At 43.8% G+C, this 20,290-nt stretch overlaps 1 protein-coding gene across 1 annotated transcript; it reads left to right on the top strand.

The window, feature by feature from the left end:
* Nucleotides 1-3,254: 3,254 nt before the first annotated feature.
* Nucleotides 3,255-10,304, top strand: LOC122940114 (keratin, type I cytoskeletal 19-like). The gene is made up of 8 exons (XM_044296489.1): nucleotides 3,255-3,830; nucleotides 4,973-5,055; nucleotides 5,471-5,627; nucleotides 5,711-5,872; nucleotides 5,962-6,087; nucleotides 6,169-6,389; nucleotides 7,190-7,206; nucleotides 9,878-10,304. The coding sequence occupies exons 1-8, from the start codon at nucleotides 3,336-3,338 to the stop codon at nucleotides 9,973-9,975; spliced, it is 1,359 nt and encodes a 452-aa protein (XP_044152424.1). The 5' UTR covers nucleotides 3,255-3,335; the 3' UTR covers nucleotides 9,976-10,304.
* The last annotated feature ends 9,986 nt before the right edge of the window (nucleotides 10,305-20,290 follow it).

Raw genomic sequence — 20,290 nt, 5'->3', positions numbered from 1 at the left:
GGATGTGGCACAGGAGGTGGAGGAGGAAGATGGATCATTTCGTTGGGTTTCCGGCCAGTCATTCCCAAGTGGCTCCGAGGGTGGGTTCCTGCACCCACAAACCCAAGGTACACAATTGTCCAGCCAGGGTACAGTTCTGGAGGATGAGGAGGAGGAGATGCAGGAGGAGGAACCATGTTCACAGCATGGTGGCACCCAGACCAGCTCATGGCCATCACTGGTGCGTGGATGGGGGGATACAGAGGACAAAGATGATACACCTCCCACAGAGGACAGCTTTTCATTGCCACTGGGCAGCCTGGCATACATGAGCGATTACATGCTGCAGTGTCTCTGCAACGACCGCCGAGTTGCCCACATTCTAACTTGTGCTGATTACTGGGTGGCCACGCTGCTGGATCCCCATTACAAGAACAACGTACCGTCCTTAATTCCGTCACTGGATAGTGATTGTAAGATGCTCGAGTACAAGCTCCCGCTGGTAGACCCGCTGCTGGTGGCATTCCCACCTGACAGCGGGGGCACAGTGGAAGCACAAGGGGGAGGATGAGGAAGAGGTCGCCAACCCAGCTGGGGCACCGCCAGCACCTCAGAAGGCAGGGTTAGCATGGCCGAAATGTGGAAAAGCTTTTTCAGCAAGCCACAACAACCAGCACCACCAGCTGATATGGAACGTCTTAGCAGGAGGCAGCATTTCACCAACATGGTGGAGCAGTATGTGTGCACACACCTACACGTACTAAATGACGGGTCTACCCCCTTCAACTTCTGGGTCTCCAAATTGGGCACATGGCCTGAGCTTGCCCTTTACGCCTTGAAGGTGTTGGCCTGCCCTGCAGCCAGTGTATTGTCTGCACATGTGTTTAGCACGGCAGGGGGCGTTATGACAGACAAGCGCAGCCGCCTGTCCACAGCTAACGTGGACAAGCTCACGTTCATTAAAATGATCCCACAAGACTTTTCTGTACCTTGTGCAGAATAGACATTTATACCACCATCAAACATACATTCTTGTACTCAAGTCAAGTGCAAGGATTCTTTGTTTTCTTCTTTTTTATTTGTCCAAATATTTTGGGGGCTACCTACCCCAATAAAAAAATTAAAAAGAAACATTGTTGGCTACCTCCTCCTCCTCCATTGCTGCCTCCACCTACAACACCACATTCACCACCTCCTCAACCTCCAACTCCATATCCACCTCCTCTGAGTTGCAGGTTAATAATTAGTAACTTTTAGTTATTTTATTTTATTTTAAGTTATTTCCCTATCCACATTTGTTTGCAGAGCAGTTGCCATGCTCTTAAGCACATTTTACTGCCTTTTAAATCCCTCTAGCCTTTTCAAGGACTATTTTAGAGCCATTTTAATGCAAAAAAGTGCACATTTTAGTGCCCTAAATTGAAAAAAAATGCAATTATCGGGTGACATTTTACCATTTTTGGCGTATACAAAAACCTGCTGTGCCTCGGTGACAGGGGCCTAAATCTCTCAAACTCCTCTGTTGTATTGCTGGGTGACAATAACCCCTTTTTGCCATGAATAAACCCCTGCTGTGCCTGGGTGACAGGGGCCTAAATCTCTAAAAATCCTCTGTTCTATTGCTGGGTGACATGAACCCCCTTTTGCTGTGAATGAACCCCTGCTGTGCATTGCTGACAGGGAACTAAATTTTGCGAAAACATCTGTTACTGATCGGAAGATGCGCGACTACAAGCGCACACTGATGAATGATAGCATTCCCACCTGACAGCGGGGGCACAGTGGAAGCACAAGGCGAAGGCAGAGGAGGAGGAAGAGGTCGCCAACGCAGCTGGGGCACCTGTAGCACCTGAGAAGGCAGGGTTAGCATGGCCAAAATGTGGAAAAGCTTCGTCAGCCTTGGAGGTGCTGATCTGCCCTGCAGCCAGTGTTTAGCATGGCAGAGAGCATTATCACAGGCCGCAGCCAATGTGGACAAGCCTACGCTTATTAAAATGAACCAGGCATGGATCCCACAGGACTTGTCCGTACCTTGTGCAGAATAGACATTTATACCAGACTCAACCATCCATTCTTGTACTCCTGTGCACTTATTCTTTGTTTTATTTTGCTATATGTCCCAATATTTTGAAATGTCCCAATTTAAAAATAAAAAATAATACAAATCAGTGTTGGCTACCTATTCCTCCTTCACTGCCGCTTCCACCTATACCGCCACGTCAACCTACACCGCCACAACCACCCATCCACCGCCTCCTCAACCTCCTACTCCTAGATCCAGATTGTTATTTTAAATTTTTCTGTATTTTATGTTATTTTAAGTCATTTCCCTATCCACATTTGTTTGCAGAACAGTTGCCATGCTCTTAAGGACATGTTGATGCCTTTTGCAGCCCTCTAGCCCTTTCCAGGACTATTTTAGAATCATTTTAGTGCCCAAACGTTCGGGTCCCCATTGACTTCAATGAGGTTCGGGTTCGGGGTCAAGTTCGGGTCCCGAACCCGAACTCTCTTTTCAAGTTTGGCCAAACTCCTCGAACCCCAACATCCAGGTGTCCGCTCAACTCTAATGTTGGGTCCTCATGATCATCTCCTTTAGTGGACCTAATGAAAAACAGCCCAGTACTGTGATAGGTAGTAGGTTTATACAGCCTAGGATATAAATTTATTTTGATATAAAAGTATATGAAATAAGTGAAAAAATCATAGCCTACATGTGTACTAGCAGTTCTAGAGGTATAAGAGGTACCAGTAGTACTGTTATGCTATTACTCTAAGGGGTTCCAGTGTAATATGAATGCTATTTATTGGACTTTTTACCAGTGGACATAAGACTATAGGGTTAACATTGTAATGATGGAGTCATAAATTGTCTGCAACAACACAAGCTCCAATTTCAGTTTATTTCCTAAACTTTCCTGAATTAGGAAGGGTTACCGTATTTCTTACCTGGGTAAGGTAGAAGAATGTCAAAAGCATAGCCTTGGGGCCGGGTGCCTCCCTGACTCAATGTGAATCAGAGCTTTTGTTTTAGGAACTAACGCTGTACACTCATACAATACCTCCTCCTGCATGAGTGAAAGCACTTTGTGTAAGGAGACTTAAGAGAAGAAGAAAAATAAAGGGGGGGGGGGGGGTTGTAATATGATGAAACGCATACAGGTAATGATGAATCCCGCTTCTCTTGCAAATGTTGGCATGCAAATCAAATCTGATGACTCTGTAAAAGGACCAATGCTTACGTAAAAGTCACACCCATATCCACTTGTATAAAAAGAAGGATGGAAAGTCTGGATTCCTACACCTAACCAACTATCAAAGGTAGCACTTATACAGACAGGTGTTAGAATTGCATCATGTCCTCCTCATACAGTATCAAGCAGAGCACTAGATCCTCTGGATCCTCAGGTGGATTGGGATTAGGTGTCCATGGTGGTGGCTCAAGTCGGTTGTCTGTAGGTAGTTACAAGCCATCTAGCATCCATGGAGGCAGTGGTGGCAGAAATATCTCCATCTCCACTTCTAGAGTGATGTCCTCTGGGGCTAGCGGGCTTGGAAGTAGCCTAGGTGGAGGATTTGGTGGTCTAGCTGATGGGGTAGATGGTGGCTATTCATCTAATTATTACTTTGGAGGTGGACATAGAGGAGATGGTCTTCTCCAAGGAAGTGAGAAGGAGACTATGCAAAACCTGAACGACCGTCTGTCCTCATATTTGGACAAAGTACGCTCCCTGGAGAAGGCCAATACTGAACTGGAGATTAAGATTCGTGAATGGTATGAAAAACAAGCACCAAGGCCAGATCATGACTACAGCCATTATTACAAAACCATTGAAGACCTTCGCAACAAGGTAGGACAAACATTTTGTTACATTTTTAGTTCTTCTCTCATACATCCATGTAGAGTACTGTTATATATGTGGATGCTGTATCTTGCTGTATGTATACGAGAATGGTTTGTATCCATGTGTGAATAATGGTTTCCTGTATCTTGAACTATTCCGTCCCAAGTAGCCCATAAACAAAACAACACATCTGATGTATACTGTACCCAGCAAGTACTAAAACTGCTGTCAGATTTGTTAAGACTGTAGACTACACCTTTAAGGTAACCTCACGAGATACTTTCTGATTGTATAACTAATCACATTGAACAATTACCTTCCCATACTATCTGCCTATCATTGATGCATACAGATGATGTCATCAATATGGGGCTTGTATGACTGTGCGCGATTAATATGAGAAATGTTAAGTTATTTATTAAATTCAAATTTAATTTATATCAAGGTCTGGTATCAGGTTAAAAAAGAGGCTCTTTATGATAACATGGTAAGGAGAAAAATAATGATATGGGTGTAATTATATGGTACTAATGTTTTCTACAGCACTGTACTGAAATTGCCATTACTCACATCAGTTCCTGACCATAATGGGGTTCATAATTGAATGTCTCTAACACAAACACACAAGGATAATTTCATACATATCCAACTTCACAAATGCCTGGAAAAACTCACATACAAACTCTATGCAGATGTTGCCCTTGTTTGGATTTAGGTTTAGGGCCACATTGATGAAAGATAATAGTTCTACAGTGGCAGAATGAGGGTCAATGGCGTTCTCAACCGCTAGGCATTTGGGCACTGACAGAAGGTTTTTGTTACCATATAGATTTCATATAGGACACATAATAAGACTTTATTAAAAAACAATTTCACATCTGCATTACCATATCAGGTTTTTCCAACTTTTGGTCCTACAGTTACAGGTGGACACAGACAGCAGAGGACCCAAGTGCCAAAACATTATATGGGCCCTTTGCTTCCAAATAACTCATCATCGTCTCCTTAGCAATCTAATAGACAGTACATAGCTGCTTTACTGATTGAGGTGGAACCCCCTGACACTCTGGGCCCTTATGCCCAAATACAATGGAATATAATAGCTTGCTATAGATGATAACCAGAATGTGCTTTTTTTGAACTCTTAGATCCTCAATGCTACCATGGACAATGCCAGCCTGCTCCTTCAGATTGATAACTCCAGATTGGCTATTGATGACTTCAGGACCAAGTAAGTGTTTTGCCCTAGTTATATGTGACATGAGTATATAACTTTGCCTATTGGTAATCATTTTGGTGATTCTTTGTCATTGCAAGACCAGTCAAGAATCATAACTTGGCATTGCATAAATGATGCCAGAATGTTGAGTGGTTACTTGTCCTATATTACACAGGCAACCTATTGAGTTGTATGGGACCATGTGATGTTTATTTTCACCAGTGGTGGTGTTGCAGAGAAACTGAGTCATTACTACCAGATTTCCCAACACATTACAGGAGGTCATTGGTCCCTGCATGGGAATAATTTGATCAACTTATAAACAAATAACTCTTCTAGCAAGTAAGGATTTGCAAAAGTGGAAAAGCCTTACAGCATGCCATCATCAAAAGAAGAGTTATATTTTGACTTATCTCCTTTCAATCAGGTATGAAACTGAAATGAACCTGCGTATGAACGTTGAAGGTGACATCAATGGACTACGCAGAGTCTTGGATGAACTTACTCTTTGTAGATCAGATCTGGAGTTGCAGCTTGAGAGCATGAAGGAAGAAATGGCTTACCTGAAGAAGAACCATGAAGAGGTAGGACTGATCATCACGGAGATTAGATTTTTTTAGGCACTATTCAAAAAGATATAGGCCATAACGCTTATTTTGTTGTATAGGAAATGAATTCTCTTCGTGGACAAGTTGGCGGCCATGTCAATGTAGAGATGGATGCTGCCCCAGGTATTGACCTAAGTAAGATTTTGTCTGACATGAGAGACCAATACGAAGGGCTGGCTGCAGAGAACCGTAAGCAAGTTGAGGCCTGGTACTTCAAGCAGGTGAGCAAACATTTTAATTTGGAATGTTTCTCAATGGCTATCATGTCGAGCAACATATTCACCCTTCATATTCAATATTCATGCCATAGACAGAGGAACTGAACAAAGAAGTTGCAAGCCACAGTGAACAAATCCAGTCCAGCAAAACAGAAATGACCGACCTCAAACGTACCTTCCAAAGCCTGGAGATTGAACTTCAGGCACAACTAAACATGGTGACATCTGGTTCCAATATTAACTCTGATATGTTCAATTATTATATAACAGCTTATCCTAAATGGTACTCTTTTCTATAGAAAGTGGCACTGGAAGGCACCTTAGCAGAAACAGAAGGCCGGTACTGTATGCAGCTCTCTCAGATACAGGACATGATCAGCAGTGTTGAAGCTCAGCTGGCAGAATTAAGGTCAGATATGGAACGCCAGAGCTATGAGTACAAAATACTCATGGATGTGAAAACCCGTCTGGAACAGGAAATCGAAACCTACAGGCGTCTCTTGGAGGGTGAAGGTGCCAGGTAAGTAAAAATACAAGGATATTGACCACTAACAAGAATGGGCAATCATTGGGTTAGACCACAAAGTTACAGTGATTAAAGTGACTGAAAATCTCATTGACATTGCATCCTAAGGTGTCAATAAATGAACAAGCATGCCATAGTTGCATCCTCCAATGCCTTGCTTATGTCATCAGTATAGTGTGGGATCACATGTGGGAAACATGGAAAGCTTAATTCTCAGCCCAATCAAGCCTTATTAGACCAGTATAGACAAATACATAACCTTGGTAACCTCACAGCCTCTTTGGTTTACCTTGGCAGTTGCAGCCAGAGGCATAAGTTGAAGTTCCTGGCCTGCAGATGCAGAATCCGTAATCTGTTCCTCTGCCATTATGTACCATTTATGGCATGTGGAAGAGGGGTTGTTGGGTGCCTTTCAGCATCAGAGCCCAAGAATGTTTCCTTGGCAGCTGAATTTTGCTACCAGAGTCATAAGCTAAAGTTCCTGGGCCCGGTCCCTCAATGCAAAATGTAAAACCTTCTCACAAACTATGTATTGATCATAGCATATTGAGGAGGGGTTGTTGGATCCCCTTGGCATCCAAGCCCAGAAGTCGGAGGGACCTTATTTCTGCCTTATTCTATTTAATATCTAAGACAACAGTCTCCTTTGGGGATCCAGACTTGAATCATTCCATTATTCTATATGGAAACCCTTCAGGCCTTAAATATGCTGCCAATGACAGATGATGCCAAATACATATTTTCTGAAAGCAGTGATTAACAATTTATTCGCTCTCTTTTTCTTTTTCCCACAGTATTTCATACAAAGAATGTAAGTATATTATATTCCAAGATGTTTTATTAAAATAATATTAACTTATGTTGGAACTGCTGAGATGTGCCAATAGTATCTCAAAATGGACTTTGTCCTAATACAACTGAGGTCTTTAAGGGGTTGTCCACGATTTTTAAATTGATGGCCTTTCCATAGGAAAGGTCATCAATGTCAGACAAGCAGGGGACTGCCTCCTGACAACACAGCGCCAGGACAACACAACTCTGTCCATTATGTGGAAACAGTGAACAGAGTTGTGTACTTCCAATACCTATTTTTGTGCTGGAGCTACTGCAGAGCAACCAATCAGCAAGAGTGTTGGGAGACATACCCCTCCACCGATCTGATATTGATGACCTATCCTAAGGATACTCCATCAATATAAAAATCATGGAGAAACCCTCAAACCATAATCGTGTCTTAAAGAGTAACAATCTTTCAGTTGGGTACATTTTATTATATATTAGGCTTGTGGAATACCTTACAGCCAAGAACAATGTAAGATACCAGCTGCTAGCAGGGCCGTCTTTAATATTGATTGGACCCTGGGCAAGAATTTCCTTGGGCCCCCTGGATCCTGTCCTAGACCTCCAGTGATTTAACTATTCACCCTTTCAGGGCCCTATGTGTTTCCATCAGCATCATGGCATTTAAATAGAGGTGCAGGAAGCATGCTTTACCCCACCTCTATTTAAAGTGTAACTGCCATTTAATTATAATTTTTTTGCTAAAGTGTAGGGCAAGTGATAGGCAGCATTTTTACAATATAGTTTATTTAGCCAAAACGTTTAATTTTAGTAGAAAACTGTGGCTGAAATGGCCCTTAGCAGCGTTCTCTGAAATGCTAAGGTCCATCAGTCTTCATGAGTGATTATCGCAGGAAAGGCAGGTTAGTTAGTGTACCCGAGCATTCGATTTTAAGACGCCCGTGGCCACCGGGGGAGCACGGGAGGCAGAAGCACAGCTCCCGCACAGCCCCTCTCTCCTTTTCAAATAGAAGACGGGTGGCCCTTAGCAACGCTAATTTCAGAGAGAGCTGCTAAGGGCCATTTCAGCCACAGTTTTCTACTAAAATTAAACGTTTCGGCTAAATAAACTATATTCTAAAAATGTTACCAATCACTTGCCCTACACTTTAGCAAAAAAATAATAATTAAATGGCAGTTACACTTTAAGCTCTTCCAAGCGACGGTCGTCCTGAGGATTGGTGATAAACGCCTGTCATACGGTTGCTAATTACTGCAGTATTATTTATTTAGGGACTGTAAGCACATGCAGTCTCAGGAGTGGGTCCACACCACACCCCTGGCTTGCAGCCTCACAGGAGTATAGGACCAGTATCTGTACATGTACGTATGGCATAATTAATGGAATGACAAATCACACATAACATGACATGAGTGACACAGGACGCAGCCTGGTAAAGACCTGTGTCACTCATGTCATGTTATGTGTGATGTGTCATTCCATTAGTTATGCCATACATACGTGTACAGATACTGGTCCAGGCAGCAGACACATTATTATTGCCACATCATGTGTCACAGACTCACATGCCACTCTGACTGAACTGTACAGCCATTCAGACAGTTCCACTTACTTTTGAAAAGCGAGCCTGCAGTGCACACCAGCGACAAGCGACTTACTTACAGATAGTCTAGAGGTGACAGTGACTCAAGTGAGTGTCTGTCTCCTCTGTGACGCGGCCACCTTTGCAACTTGAGGAACCTGAGGGCCGGGGCAGGCGGCAGCGGGAGAATGTGGCGCAGAGGCAGGCAGTGTACGTACCGTAGGGACGCAAGGGCAGGCCCGGGTCGAAGGTCGGGAGGAGGAGCTAGCATGGCACTGGCCGGCAAACTCGGCAGTAAGTAATTGACAGACAAGTCCGTCACTAATGCGAGCAGCAAGCCACACACCGCTCGCTCGCATAGACAACAAGTGAATGTGGGAGTCGGGAAACAGAGCTGCCTTGCGCCCCAAGGAGCAACTGGGCCCGGGGCAGCTGCCCCTTTTGCTCTGCGGCAAATACAGCACTGGCTGCTAGGTCACTTTTTTCATTCTCCACCAAGCTCCACTTGGCCACCTATCATTATATAAAATCCATATGTACAGAAGATGAAACTGAACTTCTCACTACAGTCTTGGACTGTTATCTGCAGTAATATATGAGAAGTACTGCAGATAAGGAGTCCAGGTCACTATTTTCCTACTGCTCCCTGTTCCGCTGCTGTTACTGCTCAGAGCTGTGCTGAAATACACTGTCAGGACTGCTGCGCATTAAGCACATTGTCAGGACTGCTGTGCATGCACACAAGTCCTCTGCATTAGCACAGCACAGCAGTCCTGTGTATTTCAGCGCAACTTTGTGTTCTCACAACAGGGGAACAGGGGCAGTAGGAAAATAAAAAATAGCGATCTAGACTCATGTGCGGCACCTAGAAACTTGGTGGCAATTCCCAATAAGAATTGAGCATGTCAGATGTAACAGAGCCATATTTGTTATTTGGCCTGATTCATAGTGATATCCCAATGGTTTACATATGGTATTTACATAAGGCCACTAGTTTAGTTACTATGATGCATGTATAATGCGGCCTCACAGCATACACACATATAAATTCAGCTTATTTGCAATTTTCCACTAAACATTTTTTTTAAATAATTGCAGCTCCTCAAACCATACGAAACATCCGTACCATTATTGAGGATACTATTGACGGAAAAGTGGTGTCCTCACGGGAGAAAGTCCAGCAATCAACCTACTAATCTAAACCTGTCGCCGTATTCAGCACAGATTTCTGAGATGTGATATATCTAATATAACTTGTTTTAGTGGCAGGCAACCTGTGGTACTCCTGTTGTTTAGGAATTAAAAATCCCAGAATGCATATGGGTATCTGAGGTTCTGCAGCAGCTGGGGAGCCATAGACTACACAAGCCAACTCTGCCCTGCAATCATAAAGATGACCATTATGGTGTGCTGAGCTAATCGACAAGGTCACTGACACCAATTTATGTCTGCATTTCTTGTGCTACTTTTTGAGGCCTCTCTATTTTCTATATCTAATAAACTCATCAGCTTTCTCATGCACTTCTATCATGTCTGCCTGATTTATTGATTCTTATATCTGGTTATTTTGAAGTGTTAGTAATTTAAACCTTAAAGGGAATGTTCACCCTTGAATATTGGTTTTGTAACCTAATAGATCAATAATTCTGTGTTGATAATATATCTTTATAGATGCTCAGTTTGATTGATGCAGAGCTCCAGATCCCCTGCATACACCTAGAGTTAAATTATCCTCTCTGGTTGCCTGCAGTCACCACTAGGGGGAGATAAGTATCTAACTGCATACATTGAGCTGAACAGTAAAATAATATTCAGTAAACTCTGAAAAGGGTTTTACCGCTAACAACACTTATCCCATACTTGTCAACTGTCCTGGAATGTCTGGGAAGCTCCTGCAAAAAGGAGAGATCTCCCAGACTACTAGAATAGTTGGCAAATCATCTGGCACTGCGTGGATTGCTGCTTTGTCCTGGAAAGCAGCCTCCATGTACTTAGACACAGGGGGTCCACCCAAAATGCATTGAGATGGTGGGGTGCTAGAGGAGAAGGAGAAGAAGGCTGTACAAAGTGGCATGGGCAAAGGGGGTGTGTAGCCAGTCTCCTGGAACCACTGCATACAGAATTGCTGAGTATGACTTATTTTGTACTGATATTATAAGTAGGGCATAGGTATAAGTGTCTGATCACTGGCTGTGCAACCGCTGAGGCATGTAGCAACCACAACAGAGATCCCCACGAGAATGGAGTGGTATTGCATGTGTGACAGCTGCTCCATTCACTTCTGTGGGAGTGTAGGGAATATAGTACTATGGATAAGAAATAAGGGTTGATAGTGCCCTCTAGTGGGGAATGAATTATTCTATGCAGGGGCCTTGAAGGGGTCTAAGAATTGAGCTCTTTCCAATATAAAGATATATTAAGAAATTAATCAGTACAGAATGTTTGGCCTAAAAACAACATGATGGTTGAAGAGCATATTATATGGTAATGACTTACATGGTTCAAGAGAAATTAGGTTTCATGTTGCCTTTGGGGGTAGGGAACTGATGAGGGCTCTCTGAAGTACTTTACTGGTGGTCGGTGCTGTCATAGGGGACATTGTAGGGCTCAAATCATTATCTAAGCAGGCTTGTTTTCATTTTGAGCGAATTAAAGGGATTGTCTAGTTTGAAGAGGAAAACGGACAACTCAGTGGATCGATGTGTGATAAGAATAGATGATTACTTACCTGACAGATCCCACTGCGGTAATGAGATATTTTTTTTTTCGTTCAGCCTCTGGGCTGAAAGAAAAAATGAATGGCACAGATTTCTTCATTCACATCGATCAATGTGGATGAAAAAATCTCTGCCAAAAAAGGAGGGGAAAGGCGTCTGCCAGGACATAGGAGCTCGCCCAACATCCATACCCACTTAGCTCATATGCCCTGGCAAACCCGATTTCTCCATTCACATCAATCGATGTGAATGAATATATCATTGCCGAGATTTTTTATTTATTTTTTATATACAAAGTGTTTGCCAAAGCATAGGAACACCGCCACCTCCTCAGCTCATATGCCTCGGCAAACGTATCTTTTACTGCAGAGGAGAAATCTCGTCTTGCAGCGCCGCATACACCGACTTTTGTGAAATCTGACAGCAGCGCAATGCTTCTGTCAGAATGCACATCAGTGCTGCAGCTAGTCGATCGGTTGGTCCACCTGGAAGGTAAAAAAAAAAAAAAAAAAAAAAAAGAAAAGAAAAAACCAGGACGCAACGCATTATTAACTTTATAATAACATTTGAACAGAACATATAAACTTCATTTAACTTTTTGAACTGAACGTTAACTTTTTTGCTTACTGGTGTTTTTTTTTTTTTTTTTTACCTTTATAGGACAAACCTCTCCTTCCCCATGGGTCAATGTGCAAAGCGCAAATCGCCCAAAGATGTGGCGAAGTACATTAAGCACTTTGTCCCAGGTGAAAGGAGAGGTTTGCAGCAGCTGTGTGTGAATGGGCCCTAATAGCCCTGTGTACCTGTCCTGTGAGATGTGATCCCTATGCTAAGTGTACCTGTGTGGTACTTCCGGAAATACTCCCCTAAGCATAGGGCAGGGTGGTCAGGGCAGTCAGGACAGAAATAGCAGGTGTCACGCCTTATTCCACTCCTGCTACAGACACAACATCTTTTTCGGGGTGACGGTTGGGTTGAGGTACCAGCAACGACATTGGGGAAATGTCGCTCGTGTAGACGGCTAACTACACTGGTGGATGGGGCCACGGAACCTCCTGGATACAGGAGGTTCTCGATGATCTCTTCCTGAAATTTGAGGAAGGACCCTGTTCTGGGAGAGAACAAAACTATTATATACAGCCAATTGATTCAAATATACAGACACCTTCTTATACCAGCGTCTGGTGCGTCAGGAAACTAAATACGGAGCCAACATCTGGTCATTGAAGTCCACCCCTCCCATGTGAAGGTTATAGTCGTGGACTGAGAGGGGCTTTTCAATGACACTGGTTGCCTGTTCTATTTGTATTGTCGTGTCTGCATGGATGGAGGAGAGCATGTAAACGTCACGCTTGTCTCTCCATTTCACCGTGAGCAGTTCTTCATTACACAAGGCAGCCCTCTCCCCCCTTGCAAGACGGGTGGTAATGACCCGTTGGGGGAAGCCCGCGCGACTAGTTCGCGCGGTGCCACAGCAGCCAATCTGTTCTAGGAACAAATGCCTGAAGAGGGGCACACTTGTGTAGAAAGTGTCCACATAAAGATGGTACCCCTTGCCAAATAAGTCTTCCCACTGCTCCCCAGGTAGTCAGGGCAACCGACCGGCTCCAGGGTCTGATCTTTACCCTCATAGATCTGAAATTTGTAGGTATAGCCTGTGGCCCTTTCTCAGAGCTTATACAATTTGACCCCATACTGGGCGCGCTTGCTTGGGATGTATTGTTTGAAGCCAAGGCGCCCGGTAAAATGTACAGGTCCTTCTAAAAAAATTAGCATATTGTGATAAAGTCCATTATTTTCTGTAATGTACTGATAAACATTAGACTTTCATATATTTTAGATTTATTACACACCAACTGAAGTAGTTCAAGCCTTTTATTGTTTTAATATTGATGATTTTGGCATACAGCTCATGAAAACCCAAATTTCCTATCTAAAAAAATTAGCATATTTCATCCGACCAATAAAAGAAAAGTGTTTTTAATACAAAAAAAGTCAACCTTCAAATAATTATGTTCAGTTATGCAATCGATACTTGGTCGGGAATCCTTTTGCAGAAATGACTGCTTCAATGTGGCGTGGCATGGAGGCAATCAGCCTGTGGCACTGCTGAGGTGTTATGGGGGACCAGGATGCTTCGATAGCGGCCTTAAGCTCATCCAGAGTGTTGGGTCTTGCGTCTCTCAACTTTCTCTTCCCAATATCCCACAGATTCTCTATGGGGTTCAGGTCAGGAGAGTTGGCAGGCCAATTGAGCGCAGTAATACCATGGTCAGGAAACCATTTACCAGTGGTTTTGGCACTGTGAGCAGGTGCCAGGTCGTCCTGAAAAATGAAATCTTCATCTCCATAAAGCTTTTCAGCAGATGGAAGCATGAAGTGCTCCAAAATCTCCTGATAGCTAGCTGCATTGACTCTGCCCTTGATAAAACACAGTGGACCAACACCAGCAGCTGACATGGCACCCCAGACCATCACTGACTGTGGGTACTTGACACTGGACTTCACGCATTTTGGCATTTCCCTTTCCCCAGTCTTCCTCCAGACTCTGGCACCTTGATTTCCGAATGACATTCATCCGAAAAAAGTACTTTGGACCACTGAGCAACAGTCCAGTGCTGCTTCTCTGTAGCCCAGGTCAGGCGCTTCTGCCGCTGTTTCTGGTTCAAAAGTGGCTTGACCTGTAGCCCATTTCCTGCACACGCCTGTACACGGGGGCTCTGGATGTTTCTACTCCAGACTCAGTCCACTGCTTCTGCAGGTCCCCCAAGGTCTGGAATCGGTCCTTCTCCACAATCTTCCTCAGGGTCCGGTCACCTCTTCTCGTTGTGCAGCGTTTTCTGCCACACTTTTTCCTTCCCACAGACTTCCCACTGAGGTGCCTTAATACAGCACTCTGGGAACAGCCTATTCATTCACAAATTTCTTTCTGTGTCTTACCCTCCTGCCTGAGGGTGTCAATGATGGCCTTCTGGACAGCAGTCAGGTCGGCAGTCTTACCCATGATTGCGGTTTTGAGTAATGAACCAGGCTGGGAGTTTTTAAAAGCCTCAGGAATCTTTTGCAGGTGTTTAGAGTTAATTAGTTGATTCAGATGATTAGGTTAATAGCTCGTTTAGAGAACCTTTTCATGATATGCTAATTTTTTGAGATAGGAATTTGGGGTTTTCATGAGCTGTATGCCAAAATCATCAATATTAAAACAATAAAAGGCTTGAACTACTTCAGTTGGTGTGTAATGAATCTAAAATATATGAAAGTCTAATGTTTATCAGTACATTACAGAAAATAATGAACTTTATCACAATATGCTAATTTTTTTAGAAGGACCTGTATAATGGACTCGTCTACGCAGATGTTTTGCTCAGGGGTATACAAATCTGCAAATTTCTGGTTGAAGTTGTCTATGAGGGGCCGAATTTTGTGGAGCCGGTCAAAAGCTGGGTGGCCTCTGGGACGGGAGGTGGTGTTGTCGCTAAAGTGCAGGAAACGCAGGATGGTCTCAAATCGTGTCCTGGACATAGCAGCAGAGAACATGGGCATGTGATGAATTAGGTTTGTGGACCAATATGACCGCAATTCATGCTTTTTGGTTAGACCCATGTTGAGGAGAAGGCCCAGAAAAATTTTTATTTCGGAAACTTGGACTGGTTTCCACCGGAAAGGCTGGGCATAAAAGCTTCCCGGGTTGGCGGCTATAAATTGAGTGGCATACCGATTTGTTTCTGCCACGACTATGTCCAAGAGCTCCGCAGTCAAGAACAGCTCAAAAAATCCCAGTGCCGAACCGATCTGAGCTGTCTCAACCCGAACTCCAGACTGAGCGGTGAAAGGGGGAACTACAGGTGCGGCTGAAGTTGGGGACTGCCAATCAGGGTTTGCCAGCACCTCAGGGACTCTATGTGGGCGAGCGATCAGGCCTGATCGGGCAAACACTGTGTTTTGGGTGGAGGGCGAGCTAAGGTGACACTAATACTATTATAGATCTGACTGTGATCAGTTTTGATCACTTACAGATACTATAAAAGTACAAAAGCTTATTAGCGATACGCTAATCAGCAAATAAGTGACTGCGGTGCGGTGGGCTGGGCGCTAACCGACATTAACTACCTAACCAAGGGGCCTAAACTATCCTAAAACCTATCAGTCAATACCAGTGGAAAAAAAAAGTGACAGTTTACACTAATCACTTTTTTCCCTTTCACTAGGTGATTGACAGGGGCAAGAAGGGGTGATCAAGGGGTTAATTGGGGTGCTGGGGGGTTATCTGGGGCTAAGGTGTAGTGTTTGGTGCTACTCACTGTGATGCCTGCTCCTCTGCTGAGACCAACCGACGAAAAGGACCAGCAGAGGAGCAGGGAAGCCATTTAACACCTTATATTTATAAATATAAGGTGTTAGATGGCTTCTGATTTGAGTTTTTGAAAATCGCCAGCCTGCCAGCAACGATCATTGGCTGGCAGGCTGGTGACAAAATTGTTCTTCAACTTTTGCCGGCCCGCAATGCGCATGCGTGGGCCGGCTCAGACTGAAATCTCGCGTCTCGCGAGATGACGCACGGATGCGTCCAGGAGGAATGAATCGACCGCCCCCTGGAAGCATCCATGCGTTAGGCGGTCTTAAGGTAGTTAAAGGGAACCTGTCACCAGTTTTATGGTGTCCTAACTAAGGGCAACATAAATAAGTGACTGATTCTCTTAGCAAAATGCTGGGTCACTTTCTTTAATTGACCCAGTCAATATGTCAACATCTTGTATTGAAAAGCTCCAGCTGATGATGATGAGTCCTGAATATTCATGAGCTCCTGACTCTCCCCGCCCACCTGCTGCTGAATGACAATTTTTTGCGATATGAATCAGCAGCAGTTGGGCAGGGGAGTGGCTATAGCTTTGAATTAAATAAATGCTGGACTCAATGACATCACGCTGGACTCAAATCAGCTCATTAGCATGCAGCATCTTTGTGTGTACAGTACAGACCAAAAGTTTGGACACACCTTCTCATTCAAAGAGTTTTCTTTATTTTCATGACTATGAAAATTGTAGATTCACACTGAAGACATCAAAACTGTGAATTAACACATGTGGAATTATATACATAACAAAAAAGTGTGAAACAACTGAAAATATGTCATATTCTAGGATCTTCAAAGTAGCTACCTTTTGCTTTGATTACTGCTTTGCACACTCTTGGCATTCTCTTGATGAGCTTCAAGAGGTAGTCATCTGAAATGGTCTTCCAACAGACTTGAAGGAGTTCCCAGAGATGCTTAGCACTTGTTGGCCCTTTTGCCTTCACTCTGCGGCCCAGCTCACCCCAAACCATCTCGATTGGGTCCAGGTGTGGTGACTGTGGAGGCCAGGTCATCTGGCGCAGCACCCCATCACTCTCCTGCATGGTCAAATAGCCCTTACACAGCCTGGAGGTGTGTTTGGGGTCATTGTCCTGTTGAAAAATAATTGATGGTCCAACTAAACGCAAACCGGATGGAATAGCATGCCGCTGCAAGATGCTGTGGTAGCCATGCTGGTTCAGTATGCCTTCAATTTTGAATAAATCCCTAACAGTGTCACCAGCAAAGCACCATCACACCTCCTCCTCCATGCTTCACGGTGGGAACCAGGCGTGCAGAGTCCATCTGTTTACCTTTTCTGCGTCCCACAAAGACACGGTGGTTGGAACCAAAGATCTCAAATTTGGATTCATCAGACCAAAGCACAGATTTCCACTGGTCTAATGTCCATTCCTTGTGTTCTTTAGCCCAAACAAGTCTCTTCTGCTTGTTGCCTGTCCTTAGCAGTGGTTTCCTAGCAGATATTCTACCATGAAGGCCTGATTCACACAGTCTCCTCTTAACAGTTGTTCTAGAGATGTGTCTGCTGCTAGAACTCTGTGTGGCATTGACCTGGTCTCTAATCTGAGCTGCTGTTAACCTGCTATTTCTGAGGCTGGTGACTCGGATGAACTTATCCTCCGCAGCAGAGGTGACTCTTGGTCTTCCTTTCCTGGGGCGGTCCGCATGTGAGCCAGTTTCTTTGTAGCGCTTGATGGTTTTTATGACTGCACTTGGGGACACTCAAAGTTTTCCAAATTTTTCGGACTGACTGACCTTCATTTCTTAAAGTAATGATGGCCACTCGTTTTTCTTTACTTAGCTGCTTTTTTCTTGCCATAATACAAATTCTAACAGTCTATTCAGTAGGACTATCAGCTGTGTATCCACCTGACTTCTCCACAACGCACTGATGGTCCCAACCCCATTTATAAGGCAAGAAATCCCACTTATTAAACCTGACAGGGCACACCTGTGAAGTGAAAACCATTTCAGGTGACTACCTCTTGAAGCTCATCAAGAGAATGCCAAGAGTGTGCAAAGCAGTAATCAAAGCAAAAGGTGGCTACTTTGAAGAACCTAGAATATGACATATTTTCAGTTGTTTCACACTTTTTTGTTATGTATATAATTCCACATGTGTTAATTCATAGTTTTGATGCCTTCAGTGTGAATCTACAATTTTCATAGTCATGAAAATAAAGAAAACTCTTTGAATGAGAAGGTGTGTCCAAACTTTTGGTCTGTACTGTACATCCAAATCAGGTGAACGGTGTAGGAATTACAACAGTTTGCATATGTGCCTCCCACTTGTTAAGGGACTAAAAGTAATTGGACAATTAGCTTCTCAGCTGTTTCATGGCCAGGTGTGTTATTCCCTCATTATTCCAATTACAATGAGCAGATATAAGGTCCATAGTTCATTTCAAGTGTGCTATTTGCATTTGGAATCTGTTGCTGTCAACTCTCAAGATGAGATCCAAAGAGCTGTCACTATCCGTGAAGCAAGCCATCATTAGGCTGAAAAAACAAAACAAACCCATCAGATAGATAAAAAAAACATTAGGCATGGCCAAAACAACTGTTTGGAACATTATTAAAAAGAAGGAACGCACCTGTAAGCTCAGCAACACCAAAAGACCCTGAAGACCACGGCAAACAACTGTGGTGGATGACCAAATAATTATTTCCCTGGTGAAGAAAACACCCTTCACAACAGTTGGCCAGATCAAGAACACTCTCCAGGTGGTAGCTGTATGTGTGCCAAAGTCAACAGTCAAGAGAAGACTTCACCAGAGTGAATACAGAGGGTTCACCGCAAGATGTAAACCATTGGTGAGCCTCAAAAACAGGAAGGCCAGATTAGAGTTTGCCAAACGACATCTAAAAAAGCCTTCACAGTTCTGGAACAACATCCTATGGACAGATGAGACCAAGATCAACTTGTACCAGAGTGATGGGAAGAGAGGAGTATGGAGAAGGAAAGGAACTTCTCATGATCCTAAGCATACCACCTCATTAGTGAAGCATGGTGGTGGTAGTGTCATGGCATGGGCTTGTATGTCAGCCAATGGAACTGGTTCTCTTGTATTTATTGATGATGTGACTGCTGACAAAAGCAGCAGGATGAATTCTGAAGTGTTTCGGGCAATAGTATCTGCTCATATTCAGCCAAATGCTTCAGAACTCATTGGACGGCGCTTCACAGTGCAGATGATCAATGACCCAAAGCATACTGCAAAAGCAACCAAAGAGTTTTTTAAGGGAAAGAAGTGGAATGTTATGCAATGGACAAGTCAATCACCTGACCTGAATCTGATTGAGCATGCATTTCACTTGCTGAAGACAAAACTGAAGGAAAAATGCCTCAAGAACAAGCAGGAACTGAAGACAGTTGCAGTAGAGGCCTGGCAGAGCATCACCGTCTGGTGATGAAACCCAACGTCTGGTGATGTCTATGCATTCCAGACTTCAGTCTGTAATTGACTGCAAAGGATTTGCAACCAAGTGTTAAAAAGTTAGAATTTGATTTATGATTATTATGTCCCATTACTTTTGGTCCCTTAACAAGTGGGAGGTGTAACATCCTGAAGTATGTCATTAAACTCTGTTTCCCTGCTACATGATGTTAAGTGCATATGTGTTATCATCCTGTGTAATCTTACATTGCATTTTCCATTATATGGATTTCCTATGACTGTTTTATGTAAATTGCTGTAATTCTCCATGTACACCAGTAGGTGGCAGGAATGTGTAGGCAGTCTATAGAATAGTTTAGTATATCTAGACTGGAATAGTCCATTCCAGTCTAGGCTCCCCTGTATGAGCAGAAGTGGGACATTCCCATGTCCTGTATCATAAGAAGGAGAAGGAAGTCTAGGGAGTCTACCAGCCACCCCCTGTTGGGGTAGGTTGTGTTATTAGGAGCTCCCAGAACCAGGGATCCCAACCCTGGATCCTGCCTTGGCTGAGGTCAGGATCCATCTTCCCAGCCTGAGTTATCCGCCTCAGCTGGTCGACCAGAGAAGCAGCCATCTCCAGCCTCCAGGAAGAAGCATACCCTGTGAGCCAAGCTGTGAGTACATTTCCCAAGTCCAGGAGAAGCCAAATTCCTCCTCAGCTAGTCAGACCCATTATAAAGCAGAAGACAGACAAAGCAGAAGACAGATACCTGCCAGATCTACTAGGCATATGATAAGAAGCAGAATACATATACATTCCTGCCACATATTGCCAAAACCTGCTGGGAATCTAAAGACTAAAGCTGTAACTTGTACGGATTTAAAGCTGCATCAAGTAAAGACGAGTTGGACGATATCTCCTGTCTGGATCTCAATTATTCCATCAAAACTCCTATTAACAGCACTCAGATTTATTGCAAGTGAGCCAGGATTCAGGAGTCCGGCCATACCAAGGTAGGAAACACCGTTGACACTACACAGAGACATTATCCCCCTCTGG

The sequence above is a fragment of the Bufo gargarizans genome, chromosome 6, assembly GCF_014858855.1.
Source record: "Bufo gargarizans isolate SCDJY-AF-19 chromosome 6, ASM1485885v1, whole genome shotgun sequence".
NCBI lineage: Eukaryota > Metazoa > Chordata > Amphibia > Anura > Bufonidae > Bufo > Bufo gargarizans.
The sequence above is the reverse complement of the archived record's forward strand: the minus strand, read 5'-3'. Positions and strand labels throughout refer to the sequence as shown.

Excerpts from the sequence above, each read along its gene's own strand:
- LOC122940114 (XM_044296489.1), top strand. The coding sequence starts at position 3,336 with ATGTCCTCCTCATACAGTATCAAGCAGAGCACTAGATCCTCTGGATCC. Across the intron at positions 5,056-5,470 it reads ATTGATGACTTCAGGACCAA|GTATGAAACTGAAATGAACC; the intron begins GTAAGTGTTTTG and ends CCTTTCAATCAG. Across the intron at positions 6,088-6,168 it reads TTCAGGCACAACTAAACATG|AAAGTGGCACTGGAAGGCAC; the intron begins GTGACATCTGGT and ends TCTTTTCTATAG.